At 45.4% G+C, this 27,843-nt stretch overlaps 1 protein-coding gene across 1 annotated transcript; it reads left to right on the top strand.

The window, feature by feature from the left end:
- The first annotated feature begins 397 nt into the window (after positions 1 to 397).
- TTI1 (TELO2 interacting protein 1) lies at positions 398 to 26,821 on the top strand. Its single transcript, XM_084247664.1, has 7 exons — positions 398 to 2,714; positions 6,384 to 6,596; positions 9,672 to 9,820; positions 12,654 to 12,794; positions 14,668 to 14,872; positions 15,211 to 15,298; positions 26,582 to 26,821. Exons 1-7 carry the CDS (start codon positions 413 to 415, stop codon positions 26,763 to 26,765), a joined length of 3,282 nt encoding a protein of 1,093 aa, XP_084103790.1. The 5' UTR covers positions 398 to 412; the 3' UTR covers positions 26,766 to 26,821.
- The last annotated feature ends 1,022 nt before the right edge of the window (positions 26,822 to 27,843 follow it).

The following is a 27,843-nucleotide window of genomic DNA, read 5'->3' as shown; positions in this document are numbered from 1 at the left end:
AACTCTTTTGAACTGCCCACAGACTCCTATTTATTCCTCCCCCAACTCTTAGCTCAAGCATCTTTTTCCTGTGAAGCCTGTCCTGGCTTTCCCTGGTTTATGAGACATAGAACTTCCATACCCAGGAATGGAGGTGTAGGCCTCTCCTGATTCTTTTTCTCTTTTCTTCCTATCCTATTTCTTAACAGGCTGTGTTTTCGCTGTGCGTCTGCTTCCCTCACCACCTCTTTCCCATCTCATTACTCCCCCAGTGCCTTCTGCGGTGACTGGCACGTAGGTCCCCAGTGAGTGTTGAATGAATGAAGCAAATCCGCTCTGAATATACTTTGAGCTTGACCCTCTTCACTGAAAAGTTTCCTTCCTTCCTCTGACCTGCAGGATGTTTCCTCGGTGAGAGGAAGGCTGTTGCACCATGGCAGTTTTTGATACTCCTGAGCAGGCCTTTGGCGTCTTACGTCCAGTCTGTGTTCAGCTCACGAAGACCCAGACGGTAGAGAACGTGGAACTTCTGCAGGCACAGTTACAAACCGTGAGTGACTCCGCACTCCAGGAGCTTCAGCAGTACATCCTCTTCCCCTTGCGGTTTGTCCTGAAGACCCCGGGTCCCAAAAGAGAGCGCTTGATCCAGAGCGTGGTGGAATGCCTCACATTTGTCCTCTCCTCAACATGTGTGAAGGAACAAGAACTTCTCCAGGAACTCTTTTCCGAACTCTCTGCTTGTCTGTATTCACCTAACTCCCAAAAACTTGCAGCCGTGTCAGAGGAGTTGAAACTGGCTGTCATTCAGGGCCTCAGCACATTAATGCACTCCACTTATGGGGACATCATTCTGACTTTTTATGAACCCTCCATTCTGCCTCGTTTAGGATTTGCTGTATCTCTACTGTTAGGCCTAGCAGAACAGGAGAAATCAAAGCAAATTAAAATTGCTGCCTTAAAGTGTTTACAGGTTCTCCTCTTTCAGTGTGACTGTGAAGACCATCCTAGGTCTTTGGATGAACTTGAGCAAAAGCAGCTGGGGGATTTGTTTGCTTGTTTTTTACCTGGAATCTCTACTGCACTGACCAGGGTTATCACAGGAGACTTTAAACAAGGGCACAGCATCGTTGTATCTTCCCTAAACATCTTTTACAAGACCGTGAGCTTCATTATGGCTGATGAACAGCTCAGAGAAATCTCAAAGGTCCAGGCAAAACCTGCAGTGGAGCAGAGAGTAGCAGAGCTGATGGTTCACAGGGAAGCCGACTGGGTAAAAAGTACTGGAGACAAGTTGACTATCCTGATTAAAAAGATTATTGAGTGTGTTTCAGTTCACCCACATTGGAGGGTGAGGCTGGAGCTGATAGAACTTGTTGAGACCCTTCTTTTGAAATGCAGTCAGTCACTTGTTGAATCTGCCGGTACCCTTCTGAAAGCTTTGGTGGGCCTACTAAATGATGAGCGTCCTGAAGTCCAAGCTCAGTGCAATAAAGTCTTGAAACATTTTGCAGATCAGAAAGTGGTGGTAGGCAACAGAGCCCTTGCTGACATCTTATCAGAAAACCTCCACTCTCTTGCCACATCTCTTCCTCGCCTGATGGACTCTCAAGATGACCAGGGCAAATTCTCCACACTCTCCTTGTTACTTGGATATCTGAAACTCTTGGGCCCAAAAGTGAACTTTGTCCTCAACTCTGTGGCCCATCTGCAGCGGCTTTCCAGAGCACTTATCCAAGTTCTAGAACTAGACGTGGCTGACATCAAAATCGTTGAAGAGCGGCGTTGGAACTCTGACTATCTGAGTGCTTCTCCAAAAATGTCAGCCTCGCGGCCATGGAGCCAAATGCAAAGGAGATATTTCCGCTTCTTCTCCGATGAGAGAGTTTTCCTGCTCTTGAGGCAGATTTGTCAGCTTCTTGGTTTTTATGGAAACCTCTATTTGCTTGTGGATCACTTTATGGAACTGTACCGTGAGTCTGTGGTTTACCGGAAGCAAGCTGCCATGATTCTTAATGAACTGGTTGTAGGGGCTGCTGGGCTGGAAGTGGAGCATCTTCATGAAAAACATACTGGAACAAACCCAGAGGAACTGAGAGAGATCGTGACATCTATATTTGAAGAATACACAAGCCAAGAAAACTGGTATTTGGTTACCTGTATTGAAGCTGAAGAAATGGGAGAGGACCTATTGACGAAGCAGTCTGGCCTCCAGGCCATCACATCTAGTACCCAGACCTGCCAAGTTACAGCTTTCCCTTCTTTTTCAAAGCCAAGTCCCACTGTTTGTTCCATGAACAGCAACATCTGGCAAATATGCATCCAGTTGGAAGGGATTGGCCATTTTGCATATGCACTAGGAGAAGATTTTCGTTTGCTCTTGATGTCAGCCCTTTATCCAGTACTGGAGAAGGCTGGAGACCAAACACTGCTCATCAGTCAGGCAGCTACCAGTTCCATGATGGACATTTGCCATGCTTGTAGCTATGACTCCCTGCAAGACCTGATCAATCAAAATTCAGACTACTTGGTGAATGGGATCGCTTTAAATCTGCGTCATCTGTCTCTGCACCCTCATACCCCAAAGGTCTTAGAAGTCATGCTGCGGAACTCAGATGCTAGTCTGCTGCCTTTGGTTGCAGATGTGGTTCAGGATATCTTGGTCACCCTGGACCAATTTTATGATCAGAGAGCTTCTTCCTTTGTGAGTGTGCTGCATGCTCTGCTGGCAGCATTAGGTACATGGAGAGCCCTTTTTAATGCTAATTTGGGGGATGACTATATCCTAGTTTGTCTGATCTTTTCCCCTATTATTTGTGGTTATATTATGCAGGATGTTATTTGGATAGTTGTCCAGTCCCACATGATATAGTAGGGTTCCATTGCTGTTTTGTGTTAGAGATGGCAGTTTCTGTGCTGCTGGAAAACAGAAATGACATGTATTATTTAGTCCACAGAAAATCTAGAATTCTGCTGTCCAACAGAACATTCTGTGATGATGGAAATATTCTGTATCTGTTCTGTCCAATACAACAGCCACTAACCACTTTGTTTAATGCAGCTGAGGAACTGAAACTTTAATTTTAATAATCCCAGATAGTTAGTGACTGTCATATTAGACAAAGCAGGTCTAGAAACTTATTTTAACCCTTTAATTTTGTGAATTGGTTTGAGTTTCTTCTCTTCTCTTTGACCCTTTTGGGTATCTGTTGGAGGTGTTAGCCACCATTAAAATGGCAAAGGTTTAGACAGTTAGTCTAATGCAACTGTTCTCCATTCAATTAAGAGTACCCGCCATATGTCAGACACTGTGCTAAGTAATGAATACATAGTGAACATAGTGTATAATCTTATGGAACATTCTTGCTTCTGCAAGGAGAAACAGGTAAACAAATCAATAATAAGCACTGTGAAGAAAATAGGCAACTCAATGCAAGGGAGTAACAGGGACAGGCTACTTGACGAAGAGTGGTCAGAGAGGGCCTCTCTGAAGAAGCAATGCTAAAGCTGAGACCTGAGGCTGAGAAGGCCTCATCAGTATGCATGGGGCTGTCACATTCTTTTTGTGGTTTCCAAGAACATTTGAGCAAGAGGATGGCAGGTACAAAGAACTAGAGGGAAAAAAATGATCTTTGGAGAATGGAAGAAAGGTCATTGTGGAGAGAGTGGTACAAGGTTAAATTAGAAAGGTGGGTAAGGATCAATTCTCCAGCACCTTATAGGCTAAGGGAAAGAGTTTGGATTTTACTTTGCAACCACTCAGACACCTGTATCCTGGGCTAGTCAGTGGGACGTCAGCACTGACCAAGAGAAACCTGGTTGTGAAAGGCCTACTTAGACATTTTAGGCTCACACTGGCTTCCATAGTCCAAATATAGCCCCGACTTCTACTTCTAGTGCTTTAGGAAATTATACCACATTGCAGTTTGAGATTGAAGAAATATATTAAGAGAAGGCCTATTACATATATCCTCTCAGGAGATATGTCAGTTTGGGCCTAAAAAATTGAGTTGCTTTGAACTGCTGATGTCTTTGGTAATCTCTCAAGGAGAAATCCTGTGTAGCACTTTTTCTTTACTAGAGGGGGAGGTGGAGGAGGAGGGGTCTCCTTTGCAAAGAGGAAAATGAGGATGGTTCCGGTTGACCTGAGAGCCTTAGAGGAAAACAGGCAAAATTGGGGATAGCTTTCCCCATTGAACTGAGGGCCACTCTAAGATGAGAGTGGAAGTGTGTTCTCAGAAAACTTCCCAAAAGTCTTGAAAGAACCAGAACATGTTTAAGGAAATTGAGTTACCTTAAGGACAGTGTTTCACATACATTGATTGAAAAGCATTAGGTAGCACAGTGAGGACAAGAGCCATCAGATAAATTACTGCTTAGCATCAACTGCTGGCAGGCTGATTAAACACGAAAAAAATAGGACAACTTTGAAAATTAGAACATGACTGCGCCGCATACTCGGCAGGGAGAGGTGGTGCCACCTCCTCACCTGCAGGCTCTGTATGTGCCAGGCTACTTGGTGGCCTGAGGAGCTGCGCCAACATGTTTAGGCAGTCCTTTCTCAGCGGGCACTTTGGCCCCCACAAAAAAAAAAAAAATGAGTATCTTTGTAGGTCATTTTGAGCATGTCTAACAATCTCAATAGGGCAAATTCCTAAGAGAAATATTGGCTTAGAGAGTAGTACATTTAAATTTTCTGATAGACAGTATCAAATTTCTCTCCAAAGAGGTTGTACCAATTTGACTCCCATTGGCAATATAGCAAAGTGCCAATTTTGCCATGCTCTCACCCACACTGTTTTACCCAGCTTTTTAATCTTTGCTAATCCAATAGGAGAAAAATAGCACCTTATTGAAATTTAATTTGCATTAAGAGTGAGGTTGAGCTTCTTTTCATATGTTGAAAAGCTATTTGTGAGCAAGTATTTTAATGTTTAGCACTAGCCTTAAATCTAGAAATAATCTTTGTGATGTTTCTACTCTAAGAAGTGTAAATGCTGGATCCTGACTTCAACCAGTTGGAAATGCCATCCCTTAGAGTTCACTGTGGACCTGGGGTTGGAGCATTGAAGAAAGGGCACAGTGACCCTACATATGGAACCTGCAGACATAGCTAAAGACTCGTCTCTAGCATTTGCTCTCTGCTGCTTTCAGTTGCCTGTGCTTGGCATCTCCCATCTGCTGTTGCTCTCACTCTGTGTCGGTAGTCCTTGTTCCTTGATAAAAAGGAGCTATGTGAGTGCTCAAGGTTATCAGATTTTTTTCCCCTTCTCACCCTAACCCCACTGCTTTGCCTTCTATACTCCCCCATCCTACTATCTCAAAGGAGGGAAAATATTCAGGCTATGGGGTTTTTGATTGTCCCATTCTTTAGGAATTAAGATCCTCTATTCAAATGAATAACCCCAGAGGAACCCCAATATACAAAAATAGTTGAAATTAGAATTGTTCTAGTTAAAGAAGGGCTAGAGATCCAGAACCTACCACCTTGTTAACCTGCTATCTCTTGGTGCCTTCACTATTGTGAGCCTGAGACATTTCTGCAGAACCCAACAATGATCTTTAGTGCACAGTTTGAAAATCCTGGTCCGAACATGATATTTAAGATTTATTTTTGTGGTGAATATCAGAAGTATTGGTATATCACCAAAGAAGGAAAAGCTTTGGAAATAAAATGCCATCTTAAACATTTTGTGTCAAAAAATATGTGAAACTGTGTCCATTCTCAAGACTATAATCTGTCTTCTGCAAATGAGTAGTGTAGCCTATCCTCAGAATCTTGTCACGTGAACATTTGTATTCATTCAGAATATATTTTGAGCACCCACTTCATGCAGGGCATTTTGAATTTCCAGTGGTGATTGTAGGTCATAGAGTCTAAGGGGAGATTCAGACACTAAACAGTACACAAAATAAATAGAATAACAAACCATGGTGAGTTGATCTGAAGGAAAGAACATGGTGCTGTATATAAGACAACATATAAGGGACCTAAATTAGATTAGGGAGTCAAGGGATAGCTTTACTGGCAAGTTATATTTGTATTGAGACATGAAAAGTAAGTTGGAGTTAACCAGATGTGATAAGGGAGGAGAGTGTTCCTGACATTGCATATGCAAATGTCCTGGGACCAGAAAGTCCCTGGTGCATCAGAGGAACTAGAAGATGGTCAAGTAAAGGGCAACCAGGAGCAGTGCGTGATGAGGCTGGAGAAGCCAATAGGGACTGGATGACGCAGGGGTTTTGTAGACGGTGGCAAAGAACTTACTCTGATAACGCATTAATGCCTGTTGTCAGTGACCAAGGTGGTCGTTATAACTTATTATCTGCACCTGAGGGGCAAGAACAACTGTTGTATAAAGATAAGTGACAATGCAAGACAAAAAAATATAACGCTTTATTTACAGCCCAGTGGTTCCCAAAATCAGACAGTCTTGGGCAACTCCAAGAGCGAAGAGTATGGTATGAGGGAAGCCATTTGAGCCAAGGACCAGCAACTCTTGAGAAAGGACTTGAGAATAATACCACCACTGCTGACGACATTGAACAGTTTTTGCTGAACTACCTCAAGGAAAAGGATGTGGCAGATGGAAATGTCTCCGATTCTGATAATGAAGAAGGTAACTATTATTTATTATGACTTAACTGTTTTCTTCTTTTTGAAGCAGATAATTGTAAAAAAGAAATATCATTACAAAGAGTTTGGAAATGAGTCCCTCATCACCCCACCAAGGACATTCTCACTTTGCATGTAATCTTTTGCCTCTCTGTTTTGTTGCATCTTTTTATGTGGTTGTGCCCATGGTTTTAATGCATTATACCCTTTTTGCACTTAGCTATATAATAACTCTCTATGTTGCTATAGAGTTTTCACAATTAATGCTTTAATAGCTGCTACTAAGTATCCATTCCCCTGTGGGAAATTTTGGTTGCTTCTAGCTTTTCACATAAAAACAGTGCTACAGTGGATGATTCTGTCCACGTGACCTTTTCCTCCTGTTTGCATATTTCTTAATAAATCCCATAAGTGAGCTTTCTGGGCCAAAGATATGAACATTATTTTATACTTGCCAAATTGCCTTCCAGAAAGGTTGTATCAATTTACACCTTCTTTTAGCAGTGTAGTTAATACTGGTTTTACCATATTTGCCAACAATGCCTATCACCAGTCTTCTAGCTTAATTTTAATGAGTAAAAATGGTTCTTGTTATTTTACTTTGCATTTCTTTGATTACAGGCTAGATTGAACATTTTTCTGTAGGCTTTCATAATAAGCGTAAGCCCTTTGTCTCTTAAGATGCTTTGTCCATTTATTTATTGGTAGGAGATTTCAGTGTTTTTCTTACCAATTTATATGATAAAGGAGAAGGGAGTTCAGTCCAGTTGAAGCTCTGGCCTGTTGTTTTATTCACAAGCTCAATCTGGAGCTTCAGGTCACGGAAGGATTAATAAATTATTAGAACCTCCTCTGCAAATATAAAATGCCAAGTCATAATGAGCTTGGTGGTCTCAGAACTATCCTAAATCGAACTGAGTCCCAAATTAGTTTGTTAGGTTGGAATCAAGCAGATTTCTTTTTTCATTTTTCCTTCTTTTTTTTTTTTTCTGGCAATCTCTGCTCTGAGACTCTGGTGAACTGAAGCCAATACTTCCAGGATAACAGGAAATAGTAGCTCATTGCAGCTAACCTCAACAAATTCTTTCTAAATAGCAGGGAAGCAGCACAGGGTCCAAATAATGATTTTTGTGGAGTCATGTCATTGCTCTTCCCAGAGACAGTTTTCTGATCAGAACTCTATCAGGCTTTTTCTTTTCAGTTTTGTTTCTTAAGCCAACCCAGTTCTTTTTGTGAACTGCTCCCCTCACTCAAACCTGGAAGCCCTGAAAAAGGGGGGCATAATCCGGATTTACCCTTCTTGTTTGAATTCTAGTATTGTCAGGGAATCCATTCTTTCATGATTAGGATCTTCTGGTTCTAGTTGATGTTTGCTAGCAGCAGACTGAATGAATCAAACCTTTCTTCCAAAAACAGAAAATCCTCATCCTTCAAATAACGTTCTGCAATAGGTGACAACAGATCCTCTTCTGGGAAGAAAGACAGAGCCTTATCATTCTTATAATTATCATTCATCAAGCACATACCCACACTTGGCATTATAAAGAACATTCAGGTTAGAGTTGGTTTGACATGCGTTTTTTGTTTTAAGCGCAATAAAAGCACCTTGTATATGGAGGTCCCTTTCTCCAAGAAATCCAAACATTCTACAAATGCATTTTCATTTATCTTTTCAGCATCTGTTAGAGACAGGTGTGGTCGCTACTATAAGATTCTGCTTTTCCAACAGAGGAAATTGAAATGGGAAAAAGTTAAGGGAGCAATGTTCAGCTCAATGGAAATGAACACAACCCGTAATGGGGGTGTGGGGAGCTGGGAGCTATAATTAGATAGAGGACATTTTTTCAGGATAGGAATTTAGCCTGATTTTCAACTCTCAAGTCTTTTTATTGTTGTTTTAACTTACAAATTTATGCTTGTCTCATGCAACACACTACTCTAGGCAGTGAAAGAATGATAATAGCTGGTGGCGTTCCTCTCACTGAACTCCCTCAACAAGCATATGAGGTATACAAGCTGTGTTCCCTTTTTTCAGATGAGGTAATATAGGAAGAGAGGAGTTGCTAATGGGTTGTGGAGACAAGGCCTCCTCTGACGAAACCCCATCCCTGTGTATTGCACCAAGCTGCCCTTGTACTGTCTCTCATACAGAGTGAGGCTTGATCTTGACCATCCAAAGATCTTACAGGCTGGTGGAGAACACAGACAGGTGCCCCCTTTAGTCCATGGGTGAACCAAAGAGGAAATGAAAGAGAGTGAAGGGCAGAGCAAAAGCCTACCAGGGAAGGTACTGCCTCAGGGTTCCAAATTGCAACTTTACCCTCTTATGATTTTATTTAAAATTTTTAATAATGGAAATTTTAAAAGACCAGAGGTACAGGAAAAAATGAAAATCATCTATTGTCTCATGACCCCATTGCAACATTTTGGTGTACTTGTTCCCATGCAAAAATTTATTTAAGAGTACTCATGCCTGCAATAATGTAGCCTGCTTTTTTAATACTATGTAATTCCATAAGCATTTTTCCTCATCATTAAAACCTTACGAAGGGGCCTCCCCTGGTGGCGCAGCGGTTGAGCGCTGGGTTGCGAAGCTGCCCGCAGCCTCTGCAGTGCCAGTTCGATCCCGGCCGCCAGGCGAGGGTCCCACATGGCGCACAGACCTCTCCTGCCGCCCACTGCTCCCCTCAGCAGTGTACTTCGGTCCTTCTGCCTGTTCTGCGCCCCGCTCTGGCTCTAGTGAATTCTCTCACCTCCCGCGCTTCTGACTGTACCCTGTGCTTGTATAAATAAATAAATCTTAAAAAAAAAAAAAAAAACAAAAACCTTACGAATACCCTTCTTACGTTAACATGCCATTGTACAGCTATACCATTGGCATATATAACCATTCCTCCTTGAGTGACACAGGGTTTCCTCCCAGTTTTTAGCTGTTATAATTAATTTGACTCCTAACTTAACCTTAAGACCAGTTCTTAGACATTTCCTCTGTGAGTCCTCCTGAATCTGAGGTTGGGGGATCAAGTTGGAGTGGGGCCTCTCTCAGAAAGCAACATCCCCAGCTATGCTCTTTTTCCAGAGGAGCAGTCAGCCCCTCCCAAAGTAGACGAGGACGACAGCGGTCCCAATGTGGAGCCACCACTGCCAGTGCAAATCCAGATCGCCACGGACGTGATGGAGCGCTGCATCCACTTGTTGTCAGATAAAAATCTGAAAATCCGCTTAAAGGTCAGTTTGCAGCCTTTTCCTTGCATTCACACAACAACAGGACTAAGGTTTGGTCTGGTTGGCAAGTGACAACATGCATGGGCAAGTCGCTGCCGTTATCTCCTGAGCCATGTGTGGTGGCCAAGAGAGAGCTTCAAGAGGAATCTGTCTGTGGGATGATGGTGTACATCTCTCTGTATCAGCTCACATGCCAAAAGGGAGCTGAGTTCCCTTTGTGGGATTAAAAACCACAAAGTTTTGGAGATTCACTGACTCTCCAAGGAAAAGAAAGCCATAGGCTTGGGAAAGGGTATCATTTTCTAAGCTGACTTAATACAGGATGCAGGTTTTAATACTTTGAAGTGGTCATTCTTCCAAGTCTAATGCTAGCCCTTATCTCTGTTTCTGTCCCCATTTTCATCCTAGGAAAAATATCAACACTTTTCCTAATCTTCCATCTTTGTTGGCTGGCAGGTTCCCAAGCAGCATCCCCATCAGCAAAGACTTAAGCTAAATGGTAGTGACTCCAATAACAGGACCGTGAGGTGGTGTGGGAATGGGAGCGGGGCTTCAGTATCACCTGGGGGAAGATCTTATACCCAAAAGGAAGCAACATGTACTAGCCGGCTCTCCCCACCACCCTATAGGAGAAACAGCTGCCTGGGTGAATTACTGTCAATGCTGAAAGCACATGGCCCTGCTCAGGGTGGTGCACTAGGAAACCCTGATCCACAGATTATCTCAAGTCTCAGGCTCAGTGTTTTGTGAAATTTGATTAGTCTTCCCAGAGACACTTCTTAATACTCATCTGTGCTATTCAGAAGGCACTTGTGAAGTGTCTGCTACATGCAGGACTTCATAGTAGGTATCTGGTTGCCATATTAGCAAAGTGTCTCCCCTTGTATGGAGGCTTTGTAGCAGCTACACACTGTACTAAGTAAGCGCCTCAACCTTGGAATCAGACCTACGCACCCATGTTCAAATCCTGGCTCTGCCCCTTATTAACCTTGTGACCTTGAGTAAGTTAATTCACCTTTTGAGCCTCAGCTTCTACTTCATTGAGTTGTGGATTATAAATATGAAACAAGTAGCATCAAGTGGGCATTTACACTCATTCATTTGCTAGTGGTCACTGAGCTGCTGCAGGTCAGGCAGGAGATGAAGCAGACGTGCTTTCTGTCTTCATGGAACTGCCTATCTCTCCTGGGAAAAAAGGTCATACACAACATACACATACAAGTTGAAGAAATGCTGAGGGCGATGAACAGGATCTGTGGTAAAAACTAATGCAGCCATGCAGCAAACAATACTGGAAACCTGCTCCACACCAAGTCCTGTTGAATAAGAGCTTCTATTCTGCTTTAGACCAAATTAGGGAAGGCCTCTCTGAGGTGGTAACAGGTAAGCTAAAACTTAAAAGGTTGAGAAGAAGCCAACCAGGAAGAGGGGGAATGTGTATCTGTGAATGAAAGAAAGATGAATAACTTGCCCAGTGAGTAACAGAACTCAAATTCAAAGCCAGTCAGTGATACCAAGTCCATTTCCACTTTAGTGCTCTGCTTTTCACTCTATCCTGAGATTTCTGTTATTCTTCTGCCTAATATTCACCCCTCAAGGACAGGGCCTTTTTTGTTCTTTGTGTCTGTTCCAACCTTAGTGCGAACCAGCACATAGTAGTTATCCAGTAAGGGTTTACAATTTAACATTGCTGACTTCACTCTCCTGACTCAGTGTACCCCTCACCTGCCCTGTGAGGCAGCCTGTCTGTGGGAGGAATGCTGTCCTGACTGGTCACCACCGGGGGCACGAAGCTTCGAGCTTTGAGATATGAGAGCTCAGAAAACATTCTCCGGGAAGGCAGAAAATCCAATTTACATCTAGGCTACCCCAAGCCTTTCTTCTGAGGGTGACCTGCATCCCAGATGCCTAATTGACCTCTCCATGTAGAAGTAACAGCTTCATCTCACTGGCCTCGCAGTTACTCCTCTGTCCTTCCTATCTCATTAAGCAGCACCTGCATCTATTCAGTTGCTAAACCTGAACCAAAGCAGCTCTTGTTGGCACCTCTTCATCTCCCCAGTATGAATCTTTCAGCGATTTAAGTCACTCCATCTCCAGATCCTTTCACTTCTCTGCCTCTGCCACCATCATGTGACCACATCACTTTCTTCCTCTCGTGTAGATATGTGTGTGGCTTCCTCACAGGCCTCCGCACTTCTCTCTCCCTCTTCAAGTACCTTCCCCATTCAGCAGCCAAAATGACCTTTTCAGACATGGATCGTATCTTGTCACTTTCCTCCTTAAAACATGTTGATGGCTCCCCACTGCTCTTATTACTATATAAAAAATTCTTATGGGACACCTTGGTGGTCCAGCCCCACCTCTGTCACATTCTGCAAGCTGTCCACCTCCAGGTCCTCCTTGTTACTGTTTCCAGTCCAGGAACACTCTTGCTCTCACTTTGCATGACTGACTCCTACTCATTTTTCTTGTATCATTTTAGAAGTTACTTCCTTAGAGAAACCCTCCCACAGTCTGGATGGTTTCCATCCTTCTTTTAGTGTCTTTGAAATTTCACCCTGTACTTTCCTTCCTAGCACTTGACACAATGGTAATCCCTTGATTTGGTTGTTACCTAGTTAAGGTTATTCTCCAGTTGGCTGGAAGCCCCATGAAGGCAAGAACACATGTAATTTGTTCCTGCTCCTTAGCCATGCTTGGCCTGTAGTCAGGACACAGTAAATAGTCAGTTAATAAGTTTATAATTTTTTTTCTTCCAAAATGGTGAGTTGGGCCCAGGTATCTGCTTTCAGACCTTTACTCTCTGCTGAAATCATGTCCTCTTTTCTTTCAGGTCCTGGATGTGCTGGATTTGTGTGTGGTGGTTCTACAGTCACACAAGAACCAGCTCCTTCCCTTGGCTCATCGTGCCTGGCCCCCGCTTGTGCACCGACTCACAAACGATGACCCCCTGGTGGTGCTCAGAGCCTTCCAGGTATAGCACTGTACCCTCCACTGTTAGTTGCCAGGTGGGGATAGTGAACGCAGAGCTCGCTGGTATCTTTTGGGCTTGGTTCTCTTTTTATCTGATTACAATGTCATATGCCTTGGAGAAAATATAGAAAAACAAGAAAAGCACAAGGAAGAAAATAAGGGTCAGCCGTCTTTGAAATATGAGGCAAAGAGAATTAGTAGATGAAAAGTAGGTGGATATTTTTGCTGGCAGTGAGTTCACCTCCTTACAACAGACATGCATGGTGGATACTGTTGTCTCCGGGTTCAGAGAAGTTAAAGAATTTTCTTCAAGATCACACAACCTCAGAACCCACCCCACCCCCCCCATGTTCTTTGCAAGAGTCAAAATGAAAGAGCCACAGTTCTAGCCATGGGCACCGTCTGCCTAGCCCAGTGGCAGAGCCCATGACCACTGTTTTCAAGAGGGCCTTGGCAATAATTAGCCCATCTTTCACATAGTGAGGTAGTCAAAGATGAAATGGAACCGTTTAGTGAAATACTTTGAGAAGTTAAAATCTATATATATATGTAAGGCGTTGCTCTCCCTGACTCAGTTTGAATTGTATTAGCACACTATTTTAGCTTACTAATTTCTTTCCTTCAGTATTCTTAAAAAAAACACTCAAGGTAAGCCAGAGGCATGTTTACCATGGCAAGATACATAAATTAGAAGTAGGTGAGCAGGATGATGAAGCAAAGAAAAAAAAAGATGTGTAGGAACGTAAAATGAAGTCAGGAATGCAACTAATACACTCACAAAAGTATTTTGGTTTTCTCTCAGATTCTTCAGCATATGCTGAACCAAAATATAACCTTACGTTTAAGACATAGAAAACTGTTAATATTTTTTTTTTCCCAAAGCAAAACACAAAATGACAGCTGTGTCTGTGTGTGTGTGTGCAGGGAAAGCAAGGGAAAGATGGAGAGGGGAGAGGGAGGAAAGTCTTGCTAAATCTTACCCTTGTGTGTGTGATGAAATGACAGCAAGTGTAGAAAAGCGAAAATATATAAAGATGTGTGTGGTAACTGAGGCTGCCTTTTCACTCCCAGGTGACGCCTGAGGCCTGTAGCACCTCGGGCAGTCCAGCCGAGGGGCGCGAAACAAGCGCCTTGTTCTCTGCCAAGTCAGCAGACACGCTCCATGCTGGTTCTGCCTTGCTTACCAATTTTTAAAGAAATTTCTATTATCCTCAGTCTTGTGCAGCGGGCTAAAACCTTTCAATATGTTCTGCTAGAGAAAGTTTAAAATGAGACATGCAAAAAACGGCCTGTTGTGAAAGATGGAAGAGGATGATGTGCATAAGAGATAGTGGATGGGACAGGGTGCGGGGTGGGGGTGGGGAGACTTTGGCTCGACTGTGAACATGGGGACTCTGCTCTGACTCAGCTGGGGCACCCCGCCAGCTCCTGCCCTCACGATGCCCGCCTGTGCAGCAGCTGGCCCTCGGTGTCCAGGCTTGTTCAGCTAGCTAGAATTGAAAGCACCAGTCTTTTCTCAAGGGATGTCAGGAAGATTCAAGAGGTGATATATGTGAACTGCTTTAAGCTCTTTTTTTTTTTTTTTTACAAAACAGAGAGGAAATAAGGTATTAATCATATTATTCATCCAACCCGATTCCTTTGAATTATTCTCCATGTAATCTGTATTTATGGATAGAAGCAGCCATGCCTTGGGAGCAGAGACCTCCAAATTCATAACTGTCAGAATCACAAACCATGGGCAAGGAATTAACAGCAGTAATTCTATTTTTTTCCCAAGCAGAGACTTAGATGAAATTGAATTACCAAACATTTTTTAGCTCTCTGGCAGCCTTGGCGATGTGCAGTCACTGGGCTGGGGGTTGTTTCTGCAGGTTTTGCGTACGCTGGGAGGCGAGTGTTGTGACTTCCTCAGGAGCCGGTTCTGCAAAGACGTCCTGCCCAAGCTGGCTGGCTCGCTCGTTGCCCAGGCTCCCGTCAGCGCTAGGGCCGGCCCAGTCTACTCCCACACGCTAGCCTTCAAGCTACAGCTGGCCGTCCTGCAGGGCCTGGGCCCCCTCTGCGAGAGACTGGACCTAGGTGGGTACCAGCCCGTCTCACCTGTCACAGACCATCCATTCTGTCCTCAGCTCAGCTCACTCTCCTGTTTCATGCTCCCCTCATCTTTCTCTGGGTGCACATCCCTCAGCTCTTACTTTGTTCTCACTCAGATCCATTTATCTTGATGTGGTTTTGGGTTTGGGGTTTGTTTGTTTTTTTTGTTTTGGTTTTTTTTTTTTTTTTTTTAACCTGTGGGATGGCATGAAGAGCCCAGACAGCTTGTCTAGCTGTTCCAGTTTCGCCAGACAGCAGTTGGTTACTGCTCATCCCAGATGAAGTCTGAGGGCCAATGCTTGTTTTGTTTTTCCCCTCTGCAGGTGAGGGTGACCTGAATAAAGTGGCTGATGCCTGCTTGATTTACCTCAGTGCCAAACAGCCCGTGAAATTACAAGAGGCTGCCAGGAGGTACGTCTGCTTGATCACCCGCATCTCTTTACGTTTGGTCTAAATTATAGATGATTTGCTAATGGTGAGCAGAGTTGAGGCATCTCTGCTCTTTTCTCTTCTCTCTCTTCTTGCCAGGTTAAGATGATTTCTTTAACTGTGCCAACTCAAGAGATGGTATTTTCACTAGACACATTTCTCTTTGTAAGTAACCTTTTCCTCTGCTGCAGTGTCAGCAACAATTCCAAAGGGGCAAAAAGCAGGATGGTGGTGTGCTCAATGGGACAAAGCACTCTCCTGGTCAGAAGGCCCTACTCCTCCAGTCACCAGGTGACCCTGGAGCCTCTGGGCCTCAGCTGCCTTATCTGCAAAGCAAAAGCATTGGATTGCTGATCTGCAATGCTTGCAAATTACATGCAAAATCAGGTTTGTGCAAGCAGGCATATAGGTGCTCTCTTCTAGACAGAGTTCATAACATACATCTGATCATAATAGGAGTCTGTGAACCAAGAAAGGTTAAGAGCCACTATACTCATGGCTTAGAAGGCCTTTTCCAACTCTGAAGTTATGTGATTCTAATTTCCAAGAGTTTTGCTTATTAGAGAATTACTGAACCACCTCTGATGGCCTAAGGGGTGTTTCTCAAAAGCTGAAACTTCAACTACAGCAACATCCCAGTATTAAGACCCAAAATGCACTCTGGCCCCCCTCTCACCACCTCGCCTCCCAGCTAGGAGCAGCCTGTAGCCTGAATCTGCCGTCCCCTGGGTGCCTGCTGCTGAGGTGAAACCCTTCTTTGTGCTGGGCATGGTGTCCTGCTCTGGACCCTGAGCTCCACACTCCAGAGCACAGCACAGGCCCTCCCCTTCCTCAGGCCTGTGGGGAAGTGTGCCTGATCTTTGATGGGTTGGGAGTCATCCATCCCCTGAAGGGTGAGAGGCTGCTCTGACTGTGAAATAAGGAAAGCCCACTTGCTCCCTTATAAGCCTTGCACTCTCTGGGAGTGATGGAAATATCTTTTTGAATTGATTTATTGTCCTTTGCAATGTTTTGCTCTTGATTTCCCCAGCTCCCTCTTTTCTTTACATCCCTTTCTGGTCACATTCCCCAGGCTCAGAATCAGCCATGGTTTCTCTAGCACAGGGGCACTTCCCAAGCAGCATCTTGTCCCCAGACATTCTTATTCCTTATAGAACCAACTTAGAGTGAAAACAGTCCTCCCCTGGGCAGTGTCCCTGAAGCTAATCGTGCTGTGATTTTAAGTACAACTGAAGAACATACCGAATTTATCTTGAAGTGATTCCTTTGGCCGCCTGTTAAAAACAAGAGTTATAGAGAAGGGATTTTCCCATTCACTGTCCCCTTTTACTTTTCCTGCACTCACTCCAAGGCCCGCTTTCCATTTAGACCCATCACACAAATATTCACAATCCAGTATCTTTTCGTTTAGATTTTATTTATTTATTTATTTATTTATTTATTTGCTATTTAAGTAAATCCAAAATTGGACCTAGCTGATTCTAGAGTTGGTATTCAAGGTACCTCCGAAGGAGGAAAATGCAGCCAAACCACTTGACTGCAGTGCCTTTGTTTGCTCTGCTGCATTCCGTCCCCTGGTTGAGTCAGATGACCTCCCTCTGATGGGCTAAGAGGGGAGGAAGTGTGCAAGGTTGATTGCTTCACATACACATCATCTGCAAACTTATTTTGAAGTCAGGAGAAAAAAAATCAGTGTTGTCCTTGATCAGGAGCAGATTTGGCATTTTGATTCGGAAATTAATGAGCTCTCTAAATGGAAGAAGCCTGAGACAATGGGAAACCTGGTCTCTTTGTGAACCTCATTACCAGAGGGGGTCAGGGAGATGGGTGGGCCGGTTACTATTGAAACAATCACACCTACGGGGACTGATGAGCAAGGTCCCCTGAATGAGACTGAGCCCCCCCCCCACCCGTTCAGCAAATGGCCTCCCCCTGCATCCAGTTGATTGTCCTGAATTCTTCCCTTCTTTCCTTCATAACCCACATCCATTCCAGAAGTGAAGCCTGTCTGCCTAATTTGCAAAATCTCGTAAAACTGTCACCTTCCCTTCAGCTCCAAGTTCGGCCAGGCCACCCTCATCTCTTACCTCCTAACCTCTTCACCAGCCCCTGTATCTACTTTTACCCCTCCTGGGTATTACCCCCACAGCAGTCAGTGACAGCCCCCCCCCCCCACACACACACACACACACACACTCTCAATGGAGAAGAGAAGGCTGCTATTCTTGTTAAAAGCCCAATAGGGAACTCTGTGGCCAAGGGTTACAAAACTTCAAGCCTCACTCAGTATTCAGAAGGACCAGTAAAAGCCAAAGATGCCCTGGCTTTCTCAGAGGTACTGAGTTTCCAGCACTGGATAGATGACCAGCTGCTTTGGAAGTGGCCCCTGTGCCAGGGCTGGTGAGGAGGTAAGTAGTTGTTCGAGGCCTCCCTCAATGCGTAAGGAGTTGAGCCAGCAGCCCTCAGGGTCTGGAAGGTGGGCCTCAGGGCCACTGAGGGGCTGCCTCCTTGCCTTGGAATGGAGGCTCACTTGGCAGGGCTGTGAAAGTACCTGTGTGCATTCCTGTTAGATTTTTCATTCCTTCTATTCACTTTCCTGGCTCCAAAGAATGACCAAGATTGTGTTTGCTATTTTAATTTGTTATATTAAATATAGCCTTTGTGGCAGGCTTTTACATCCAGGCTGTAAACTCTAGAAATGGAAATTGATCAGGGTGGCTGATATAACTGAGGCTGTAAATGCTAAGAACGGAGATGCCATTCCAGTTTAATGCTTTTATCTACCGAATGTGCCTTGCACAGAGGGGTGTAAATCTTGTAGCTTGGGGGGAGGGGAGGGAATGGGTGGGGTGTAACCTTGCTGTTTGTTACCACCAGGTGTCACTGTTAACTGGCTATGCAAGAAATTTACTAGCTCCCCCAAAGTCCATCTAGTTAAATAAGTTCAATGGATAACACATGAGAAAATCATATCTGGAGTGTGGGAGGAGGGGTCAGCTTACTGTGAGTTGTAAATAAGGCAGTGTCCCTGAGGGTAAGCACTCGATTACAAAATAACAGGTTGTGTTGGCTACGCCCCCACCTCTGCCAAGGCAGAGGCAAACTTAACTGATTTAAATTCCCAAGTGGCCCTGGAAGCCTCCAAGATAGCTCCCAGCATGCAGTGGGCCTCCACAGTTCTTTGCTTTTCTGGTCATGGAGCTTTTCCTTCCCATACTTGAAAGGAATTTGAGATGAGAGCACATACCCCAAATTTCTGTGTTTTTTTCCTTCAAGCCAGTACATGCTCTCAGCCTGGTTCAACTCAACTCCATTAAAACCACACTCCTTGGGCCTATCTCTGAACAGCCTCTGAGGCTCCCTGTGTTTTACAGTGAGGTCTTAAATCTTCCATTGAGTCTTCTACCCTGGGGCTAAAAGGAACAAAACTAGACAGTACCTAGTCTTACAAAGATGAAGTCCATTCCCAGTAAGTCTCACAGTAGAGGAACAATAGTCACCACCCCAGGCCTTCCTTCACCTGCTGACTCCAGATCCCAAGTAAGAATGTTGGATGCAGCAGGTCGTGACCAGCTGGTGCACCTGCTGCCTGTGCAGATCCTAGATGCTGCAGTCCTAGATGGGGGTGGAGCAACACTTTCTCAGCTTCCTCTGCCTGGCTACGTGTATGGGACAAAGGACACCTGTCTTGGAGGTGAACAAACCTAGTTCAGCTCTTACTGGCTCTGTGACCTTGAGCAAATGGCTTGGTTTCCTTGCACCTTATTTCCTTCCTCCATAAACAAGGAGTAGTGATGACACTTTCCTCCCAGAATCATTGTGCAGATGAATCGCATTAATATGTGAGGGAATTCACTAATGTTCATTCATTCTGCTGTCGACTAAGAAACTGTTGTGTGCCAGGCACTGAAAATGAAGGGGGCAAGAGTGAGGAGGCCTCTGCCTTCGCCGTGCTTACTTCTGGAGGTATATTTATATATGCACACCTATGTGGGATATATGTAGACGCACCAAATATATGCAGCATTATGTCACATACACACTTGCCTGCTTTCTCTTTACTGAAATCTGAACCGGGGTTTTCACCTGCAACGGCCCTCTTTTATGTTAATTGTACCACCTCCCTCTACTGCTGTTTGCATGAGAAGTCAGGACCAGGTTTGAAGGTTCATTTACTGACTGACTTCCCCGCTTTCTTTCTAGCAGTAGGATCCCAGCCCATCAAAGAACCAGCCGGTGCCTTCAAACCCTGGATGAACACAGACTGGTACAGGCTCGTTCATTTCATCCCTGTCAGAGCCCAACGCCTCTCTTTACCCACACGTGGGCCTATTATATCTGAACGGATCAGGAGCCACAGAGGTGATCCGTTAGTTCAGCTGAGCTTGAAATTAGTAGCTCATCCCTTTAAATGGTATGGGCAGTTTGTTTGAGCTTGGGCTGCAAAGCTGTTACCCCTTCGGATTGCACCCAGCATGGAAATGAGGGCACTCCTCATATTTTTCCTTTTGACATTTGATTAATAGTTGACAAATCCAGACCCAAGTAGTTAGCTTTCCTATTATCCATCTTTTGACAGGCATTGCTGCTTTTCTTTTCAAGGCTCATTGTTCTAAAAATACACCCATATCTGAAGCTGTTCACAGTGCACACATAGGCATGATTTCCTGGTGTCAGAGATAAGAGACATCTGCCATGCAGATTACAAACAAAGTGGGTTGCTGCATTTCAGATCCGAAGGCAGGGACCTCTGTGCCACTTAAATCAAATGTTCCCAGTCCTCCCTTGCCTCCTTGGTGTTGTCATGTGATTGATCATCTGCCACGGTCAACTATTTTACCACCAAGCGTGGGGTGTGCGCACTAGCGGGGTGCCGTGCTGGCTTGGGAACAAGGATGGCCTTGGTGGCAGGTCGTGCCTGGTGGCCAGGCCACCTGCACACAGTGGATTTCAGATTCCAAAAGCCTTGGCAGACCACAGGGTAGCAGTCGCACCAGTTTGCGGGGTCTGTGGTCTGTCCCGGAAGCCTAAAAAGCTAAAATGAATGTGATGATCTCAGTACTAGTGAAGTAGCTATGGAAATGGCCTCCCTTGTCTTCTTATGTGTGTCCTTACTCAAAAAATGCTTGAGGGACTCTTAGGAAGCAAACACTTTGTTGAGAGTTGAAAGATCTCGAAGATTAATACAAAGTAAGAGCTGGCCTCACGTTGCTGCCCTGTAGTGGTATAACAATGGGTAAATTAATTTACTCCTCAAAATCTTATCTGTGAGTAGCTTCCTCATCTATAAGACTAAAATAATCGCCTCTCTTATTTTCCACCTTGTAAAATTATTACATGGATTCAGTTACGTCCTGTGTATTAATTCTTTAGCACAAAATATCAGCACAGAGTAAAAAATCAATAAACAGTAGTTGTTTATCACTTAAACTTACTCCTTATTCCAAAAAAAGACTTAGGGCATCTTATACATTAAGCGATGAAGCAAAGTCAAAAGGAAGTAAAGAAATTTTTTAAAGGGAAAAATAAGGTGAAGCCAGGGTTGGAGTTGCTATATAAAATGCAGACGCAGAACTGCACCCTCACTGGAGATGAGCCTTAAATGCGGCTCTGGGCTTCCTAACAGGCCAAGCAAAGAGGGAGAGTGTCTGTCATGCACTGCCCAGTCATTACCAAAACAGGAAAAGGACCTTTTCAGAAAGAAGCACAGCTTCCTGGTGCTGCACCCTGGGAACTTTTCTTCCTGGGTCGTCCCTATTGGGACCAGCACACAGGCATCCCTTCCCTGTTGGGACCAGCACACTGGCATCCCTACCGTGAGTGTAGACGTGTACTTCCCAGGACTGTTGCTTCAGGCATCCCTCACTGGATCCTGCTGGCTTCCTGCCAGAGTGCTGGTTATAGGAAAACAGCTCAGGGAGGGGGCAGAATGGGCAAGCCACTAAGAAGAGGTCTTTATCTGCAAGTGTACGAATCTTCCAGGTAGAACAGGAGACACTGCGTGTAGCCTGAGAATACCACCTGCTGGGCCAAGACCCCGGTCCACTCCATGCTGGGCACAGAGGACCACTCTGAAGTCTGTGCTGCCTCGGAGCAGCAGCAGCAACAGCATGAGATCTGGGCCTGCAGGGGGGCCTGGAGACAGGCGAGCTAGCCAGATGGAAGGGGCTACTTTTAAATCCTGCCCCAGTGAGATTTAAACCCTCCTAGATTCTGGCTTATTTTTGAACTGTTGGTAACAGATTGGGCCTCACAGTGCCGTATCTTTTTAAATATGCACAAAGCAATGGAGTCATTCCACTGTGCTTACAATACTTTGTCTTGTGGTATTTTAGGGGCTTGATTAGTCTTGTAAGCTTCTACTGGTGTTTATGGCTTTAAATCCTTTCCCTGTTGCATTTAAATATTTTTAATATAGGTCTCTCAGTGTGAGGATGTGGATGGGAGCGAGATCGATAGATGAATGAGTTTCAACACGTAAATATAGTTAACTCTAACGAGTATGTGTAGCTGCAAAGGTAATTGGTAGTATTTATTTGGAAGGTAAATCGTTGCTTCAAGTCATAATCCTCCATTTCTAACATTTAGAAACAAAAAACGACCTCCATGCAGGAGAAGATAGCTAAATTGAATAGCAAGAAAGGACAGGCTTGAAATACTGGTTAACCAATGAACCGAGACCCATTAGAGTAAATTACCAAGTATAGAAACATCGCCCTGCTGCTCGCCGGCTGGGACACATGACACCCCGAGCATCCATTTGTTTAAAACGAAGCACACGGCCTCGTTTGTGGCATCAGCTTGTGTGGAGTCATAAGCGAAGGGGTGGCCAGAGAAGGAGTGTGGAGGAGGTTCTGCCAGGGAGGAACGAATAGGGAAGCTAAAATAACTGTGAATGTGCCTGCTTTCCAACAAGTTGGGTATATTTTCTGAATGCATTTAGTCATGGCCCTGTAGACACAGCCGGCACCACGTTCCTAAGGAGACATCCCTGAATGACTTCTTTAGAAGCCCTTAATAAATAAACAAACAAACAAACATCACAAAGCCACAAGTTCTTTACCACTGGCATTTACTTAGACAGCTCATGAGAGCATTTTATAAATCCAGAAAGAAACAAGGAGCAGCAGATCCCTCAAGCAAGTAATTGACAGAGAAAGAATAGCCTGTCACCCAGGAGAGCTGGGCGCTCTGAATTTCAGTTACAGTTTATTTAGCTTTACTGGGTCTTGATTGGCTGGTGGTTTTCTGGAGTTCCCTTTTTGCAGATGTTGTCTCGACCAAGATGTGAGTAACATTCTGTAATGTTAGTGTCTGCAGTAGAGGACTTTTTGGTTTGGGGGAGGACGTGGTGAGAGCCTGTCATTCGGCATCCAAGCTTGAGAACCGCTGTGAACTGTTGGGGCTGCAAGGGGCCTTAGAGCTGATCCAGTGTAGCCCCCTCTTTACAGAGAGGCGACTTGCCAGGAATCCCTCCCCACTCCACCCCGCACAGGGCTTCCAGCAATGTCCTCTGCACGTTGTGTCGTGGGCCTCTCCAACCAGCCTGACCTCCCTGTCAGACAGAGAGTCCTTTGTCCATCATCTTGGTAGCCCATGCCGCTTGAGCTTGCTGGACCAGGTACTAGTAAACATGTGGTGAATTATGAGAAATAGGACCCAACCCCAGCCCACCATGTTCTAGGAGAACATTTCCTACCTTCCCAGGCCACCTCTCCCCCAGTTCTGTCACACAGAGCACCCCAGTATTGATCGTAAAGGAATGAGCTGCTTCTGTTGGTTTGGTGTCTGGAGTTTATTAGGTACTTGCTGATACCCGTCAATTGTAGATAGGGCTGAAGTGCAGGGAAATGGCTGCCTGCATGAAGTGAAATTCAATAAAACCGCATTTTAAGTGAAAAATCAGTATAAACACCAGGCTTCTTTGCCATGGAAACAGAGGTTGCTTAGAAACTGCCTAACGGCGAGTTCTAAATTTTTTAAAGTCAAGTTATCATTTAAGCTACACGGCCCTACAGGTTATTGAGAGATAATCACTCGCCTCAGGACACTGGGAGGCATGAGGCACAGCTGAGTGCCTCCCGAAACTCTGGGGACCAGATAATCTCTTGATAACTGTGCTCCCTGGAGCCACTGATTTGGGCCTGGGGGAAGGAGAAAGAAATTTTTGTTCAGGAGTTAAATGGTGTACATATATTTTTTTTTTTAAGTGTTTCTCTTTGGGTTTGTAAAGCTGGAGCTGGCCATTTGGCATGTTCAACAGCCATCTCTGCCACGTCTCAAGATATATTAGGGACATTTTCCAGGCAGTTGCCCCAGTCACTACAACACAGCAGTCCTGTCTTTGTCTTCTGGTTTTTTGATTATACAAAAAGGGCTTTCTAGGTCCTTGGCTTGCAGGAGCCCTGTGCCCCGCTCAGCATGGGCAGGCACTGGCACCAGGACGAGCGGGACCAGAGTTTGTCTGAGCACTCACACAAAAGCTCCAAGTCCTCAGGCTCAGCTCCCAGGGGCTTAAAGCAAGCAGGGTTGAGGTTCAAAATTTGTCCATTTTTATGCTTCAGCAGCTGACAAGCCTTTGGCCAAACAGGAATACAGCTACCCAGTTGCATGGCATGGCCCTTGCTCCTGGCCCAGGCATGCAGTGGGTAAAGATACTACATTCATTTTTTCCTGAAAAAAAATGGGCAAAATTAGAGTCCCATCAGCTGAGAACTTGGAACCCCCACTAAGTCAGTCTGAGGGAAATGATGAGTGATACCAACAGCAAATGTTTTGCCCTTTTCAGGGTGTCTGAGAATTTTCCATAGCATGGCCGTGCTGCTTGGGCTGGTAGTAGTGATGATTACTCCTTAGACACACACACACTCTTTCTGGAAGGAAGTGTTTTCATTATACACTTCAAAGTGTTTTCCTGTGAGGAGGGTGGGGCAAGTGTGACCCTCTGCCTTGGGAGAAAGGGAGGGAGGTTCACAGAGGCGAACTCTCGCTCTGGCCGCCAGGGCAGCAGAAGGAACTGGCATCGCTGCTTGCTGTTCTGCAGAGTCCACCCCATTAAGAGCTAAGAATTGAGCCCCAAAATAATTCTTCCAAGAATTCGGCTCTTGTTTAATAAAAGGTGAACTTTGCACACGTTTTCCCCTTGGCTTCCCGTTAGCATTTTATTTAGAGACCTCACAGGGCAAAGAAAGTAGCTGGCTTCCTTTTCCTTTCCTGTCAGCAAATACAACATCCACATTTTAGCATGTTAAAAAGGACTCAGAAAATGAACATTGCAACATTTTCGTGCCATGTAAGTCAGAGCAGAGCTGTGACTGAACGGGGCCGTGGCACCACTTTGCTGGGTGTTACCCAGATCAAAATATTCCTTGAAGCCGAGAGTGTGCCGTGCTGTAGCTGAAGAAATTGTTCCAGTTCTCTAAAGGGGGAAAAAAAAAATCAAATGAAACCATTTGCATTCTAACAGTCTTTGGCACCAGGGAAAGCTGTCAACTGTGTCACGTGTAAATAGAAATCCGCTTCCCGTTTTTGGTGTTTTTTCATAATTTCCCTTGCCACTCTAATTATCAAAGATATTTTTGTTTTTAAACAAAAATTGTCTCCCACGCAGGCCCCATCTCCTTGCTGCGGTGAAGTGGAAACAATGAATTAGAATATTCTAATCACTTCTCCAGCAACCGCTGCTGAGGTTATAAACATAAGATTATACTAAGTAAAGAAAACTTAAATTGTTTAGGCATAAAACAGACCAGAGAAATTTTCGAAGTGCCCCGTGCCCACCTGCCTCCCTTGTTGCCCTGGCGTATATCTACTAAATCCAAGGAAGAAAGCAAACCTGGCTTCACCCAGTCTCCTGCAGTGTCCCTGTAAAACCAAACCCCCTGAGGACACAGGCCTTTCAGATTATAATGAGATTAAAAACAGACTTCAACTTCCTTGAGCAACCATTTAGGCTCCAGTCTGACATCCCAGAGCGTGAGAAGGGCTCCCGGGAATGGTGGTCAAGAGTAAGACATGATCCTGTGCAGCGGATTAGTTGGCAGCTCAGGGGTCGACATGAGACACTGGTCAGGCAGCATCTGTGTTTTCTCATTGAAACCCCAGCAAAGCCCTGACTAAAGGTATATCCAGCCCCCATATTTAGAAAAGAAGAAACTGGCACTGAGCCAAATTGAGTAGCCTCCCACAGCCCCTTCTCTGGTGAAGCGTGATAACATGAATCCTCCAGCCTTCCCCGGTGGTGAACAGTGAACCCCTCCTTTAGATCCTTTTATAGACTGTAGATATTCCAGAGACAGAGGTCATCTTAATTCATTTGTGCACCATAAGTCACTTGTTAACTGTGAGAATCTGCTCTGGCAAATGCTTGTGGGAAGGGTGCCCTGAAAGAGAAATAAGGGGCAACCGCTTAGGTAAATGGCCAGGCAAGGCCACCTCGCTGGCCGAGAGGGAGCTGCCCGACGAGGGGAGTGCCTCAGTCCTCTCAGGGCTGACAAGCCACACTAAGTGGCTCTCGTTGGCTACGTGCATGAAGCTTACACTTGGACTGCCCGTACTGTGGCCCTGGGCTTGAGATCAAAGATTCAGAGGTGGGATGTGAACAAACAAGAGGCAAGTGTTGTGACCCCCTAAATTAAAAATGAAGACCATCAGCCTTAGTGATGGTTGGGGACCAGGGCCTGTCTGCATCCCCTGCAGGAAACCAGGGTGGAGGTGGGGTGTCCAGCCAGGTCTGCTCCAGGAGAATAACTGGATCTGATCCCTGCCTGAGTCCACACCACCAAAAATTCACAGCTCTTGGCCAGAAGGGGTCCAACTGCAGCGTTCAGCAGGGAGCTGGAGACCCAGAAGGGAGGGGCTTGCCGAGGCCCCCCAGCAGATGGGGACGCTCTGCCCACTTCTGGCCCTGTGAGCCAGGCAGAGCCTGTCATGAAGGGTGGGCCCTGTCAGTCTTCTTCCCTCTGAAGACTCCCGCTTTACACCCCAGAACGTAACTGCTTTCTTTGCCAAGTGTTTGTTTGATGTCAATATTGTTCCGTTCTAATTACTTTTTTTCTCTATGTCGCTGGATATGAAACTGTTTGCCTCTATTTCTGTTAGGCTTTGGCACATCCTAATGGCCCTGACTTAGGAACTAAAGTGTGCTTGTTCTGCTATCCGAAGTGAGTTGGCATTACCAGTTTCTTCTCAAGCAGTCTAGAAGGCACCGTAGCCCTCCCCTCCCCTGCCTCAGCCCTCCCCTCACCCCCTGTGCTCTCTCCACAGCGTTTTCCTGCACTTGATGAAGGTAGACCCAGACTCCACCTGGTTCCTCCTGAACGAGCTGTACTGCCCGGAGCAGCCCACACCGCCCCACCCCAGCCTCCACCCCGTGCAGCTGCGGGGGGCCCCTGGGCAACAAAACCCCTACAAGGCCAATGTGCTCCGTCTGCTCCAGGAGCTGCCCTGAGCCCGCCTCCCCCACTGGGTGGGCAGTGGCTGAAGATGGGCACCTGCCAGCGAGTGCGGGGCCGACCCTGCCTGGCCAGAGGCGCTGGCGGCGGCAGAGAGAAGACTGCAGAGGGGTAGTAGACAGCTGATCGATTCGTAAATTGATCGATCACACAACTGCTTAGAAATTGGATTGAAGGAAAGCAGCTGACTATTATTTATATCTCATACCTGCGTTTTCAAATGACATTGTCTGGCAGCTCTAAGGGCTTAACTCCTTAGAGTACCATCACCCGGCCCCGGCTGCCTCCCAAGCGCCCCACACTCACACCAGCAGTTTAAAGACACGCGGGGCAGAGCCAGTGTCATGCACGGCGTGTCGTCTACGGTCTCGGGACCGCGGGCCTGGCATCTCCAGAACACAGCCCTGCGTCGCTCGCACGCCCTCCGCAGAGAATGAGGTGGAACTGACCCTTTATACCTAACCTGTTCTTTGGAAGAAAATGAAATAAAGCCACTTCTTGGATGAAATCTATGATCAAGAGCTTACTTTGAAGTTTGTTACCTACATTGGGTGATTTTTTTTTTAAGTGAGTGTATGTTCTTGAATGGCTAATACAGAACCGTAGTATAAGATGCAAGCAGTCCCTCCCTCTTGCCCAGACATCTGGTCCCTTAGGCGTAAGGTAAATCCTCATGACAATTTTTGGATGCACTTTAAATAGGAAATTCTTGGGCCTCCCCGGTGGCGCAGTGGTTGAGCGCTGGGTTGCGAAGCTGCCCGCAGCCTCTGCAGTGCCGGTTCAATCCCCGGCTGCTCCCCGCCACTGGAGGAGGGTCCCACATGGCGCGCAGACCTCTCCTGCCGCCCGCTGCTCCCCTCAGCAGTGTACTTCGGTCCTTCTGCCTGCTCTGCTCCCCGCTCTGGCTCTGGTGAATTCTCTCACCCTCCCGCGCTTCTGACTGTACCCAGTGCTTGTATAAATAAATAAATAAATATATAAATCTTTTTTAAAATAAATAAATAAATAGGAAATTCTTTTTTATTTTAACTTTTTGTCATGGATAATCGGGTACTGAAGCCCCTGTACCCATAA

The sequence above is a fragment of the Talpa europaea genome, assembly GCF_964194135.1.
Source record: "Talpa europaea genome assembly, chromosome: 11".
NCBI classification, from domain to species: Eukaryota; Metazoa; Chordata; class Mammalia; order Eulipotyphla; family Talpidae; genus Talpa; species Talpa europaea.
The sequence above is the reverse complement of the archived record's forward strand: the minus strand, read 5'-3'. Positions and strand labels throughout refer to the sequence as shown.

Excerpts from the sequence above, each read along its gene's own strand:
- TTI1 (XM_084247664.1), top strand. The coding sequence starts at position 413 with ATGGCAGTTTTTGATACTCCTGAGCAGGCCTTTGGCGTCTTACGTCCA. Across the intron at positions 6,597-9,671 it reads CGATTCTGATAATGAAGAAG|AGGAGCAGTCAGCCCCTCCC; the intron begins GTAACTATTATT and ends CTCTTTTTCCAG. Across the intron at positions 14,873-15,210 it reads CTGCGAGAGACTGGACCTAG|GTGAGGGTGACCTGAATAAA; the intron begins GTGGGTACCAGC and ends TCCCCTCTGCAG.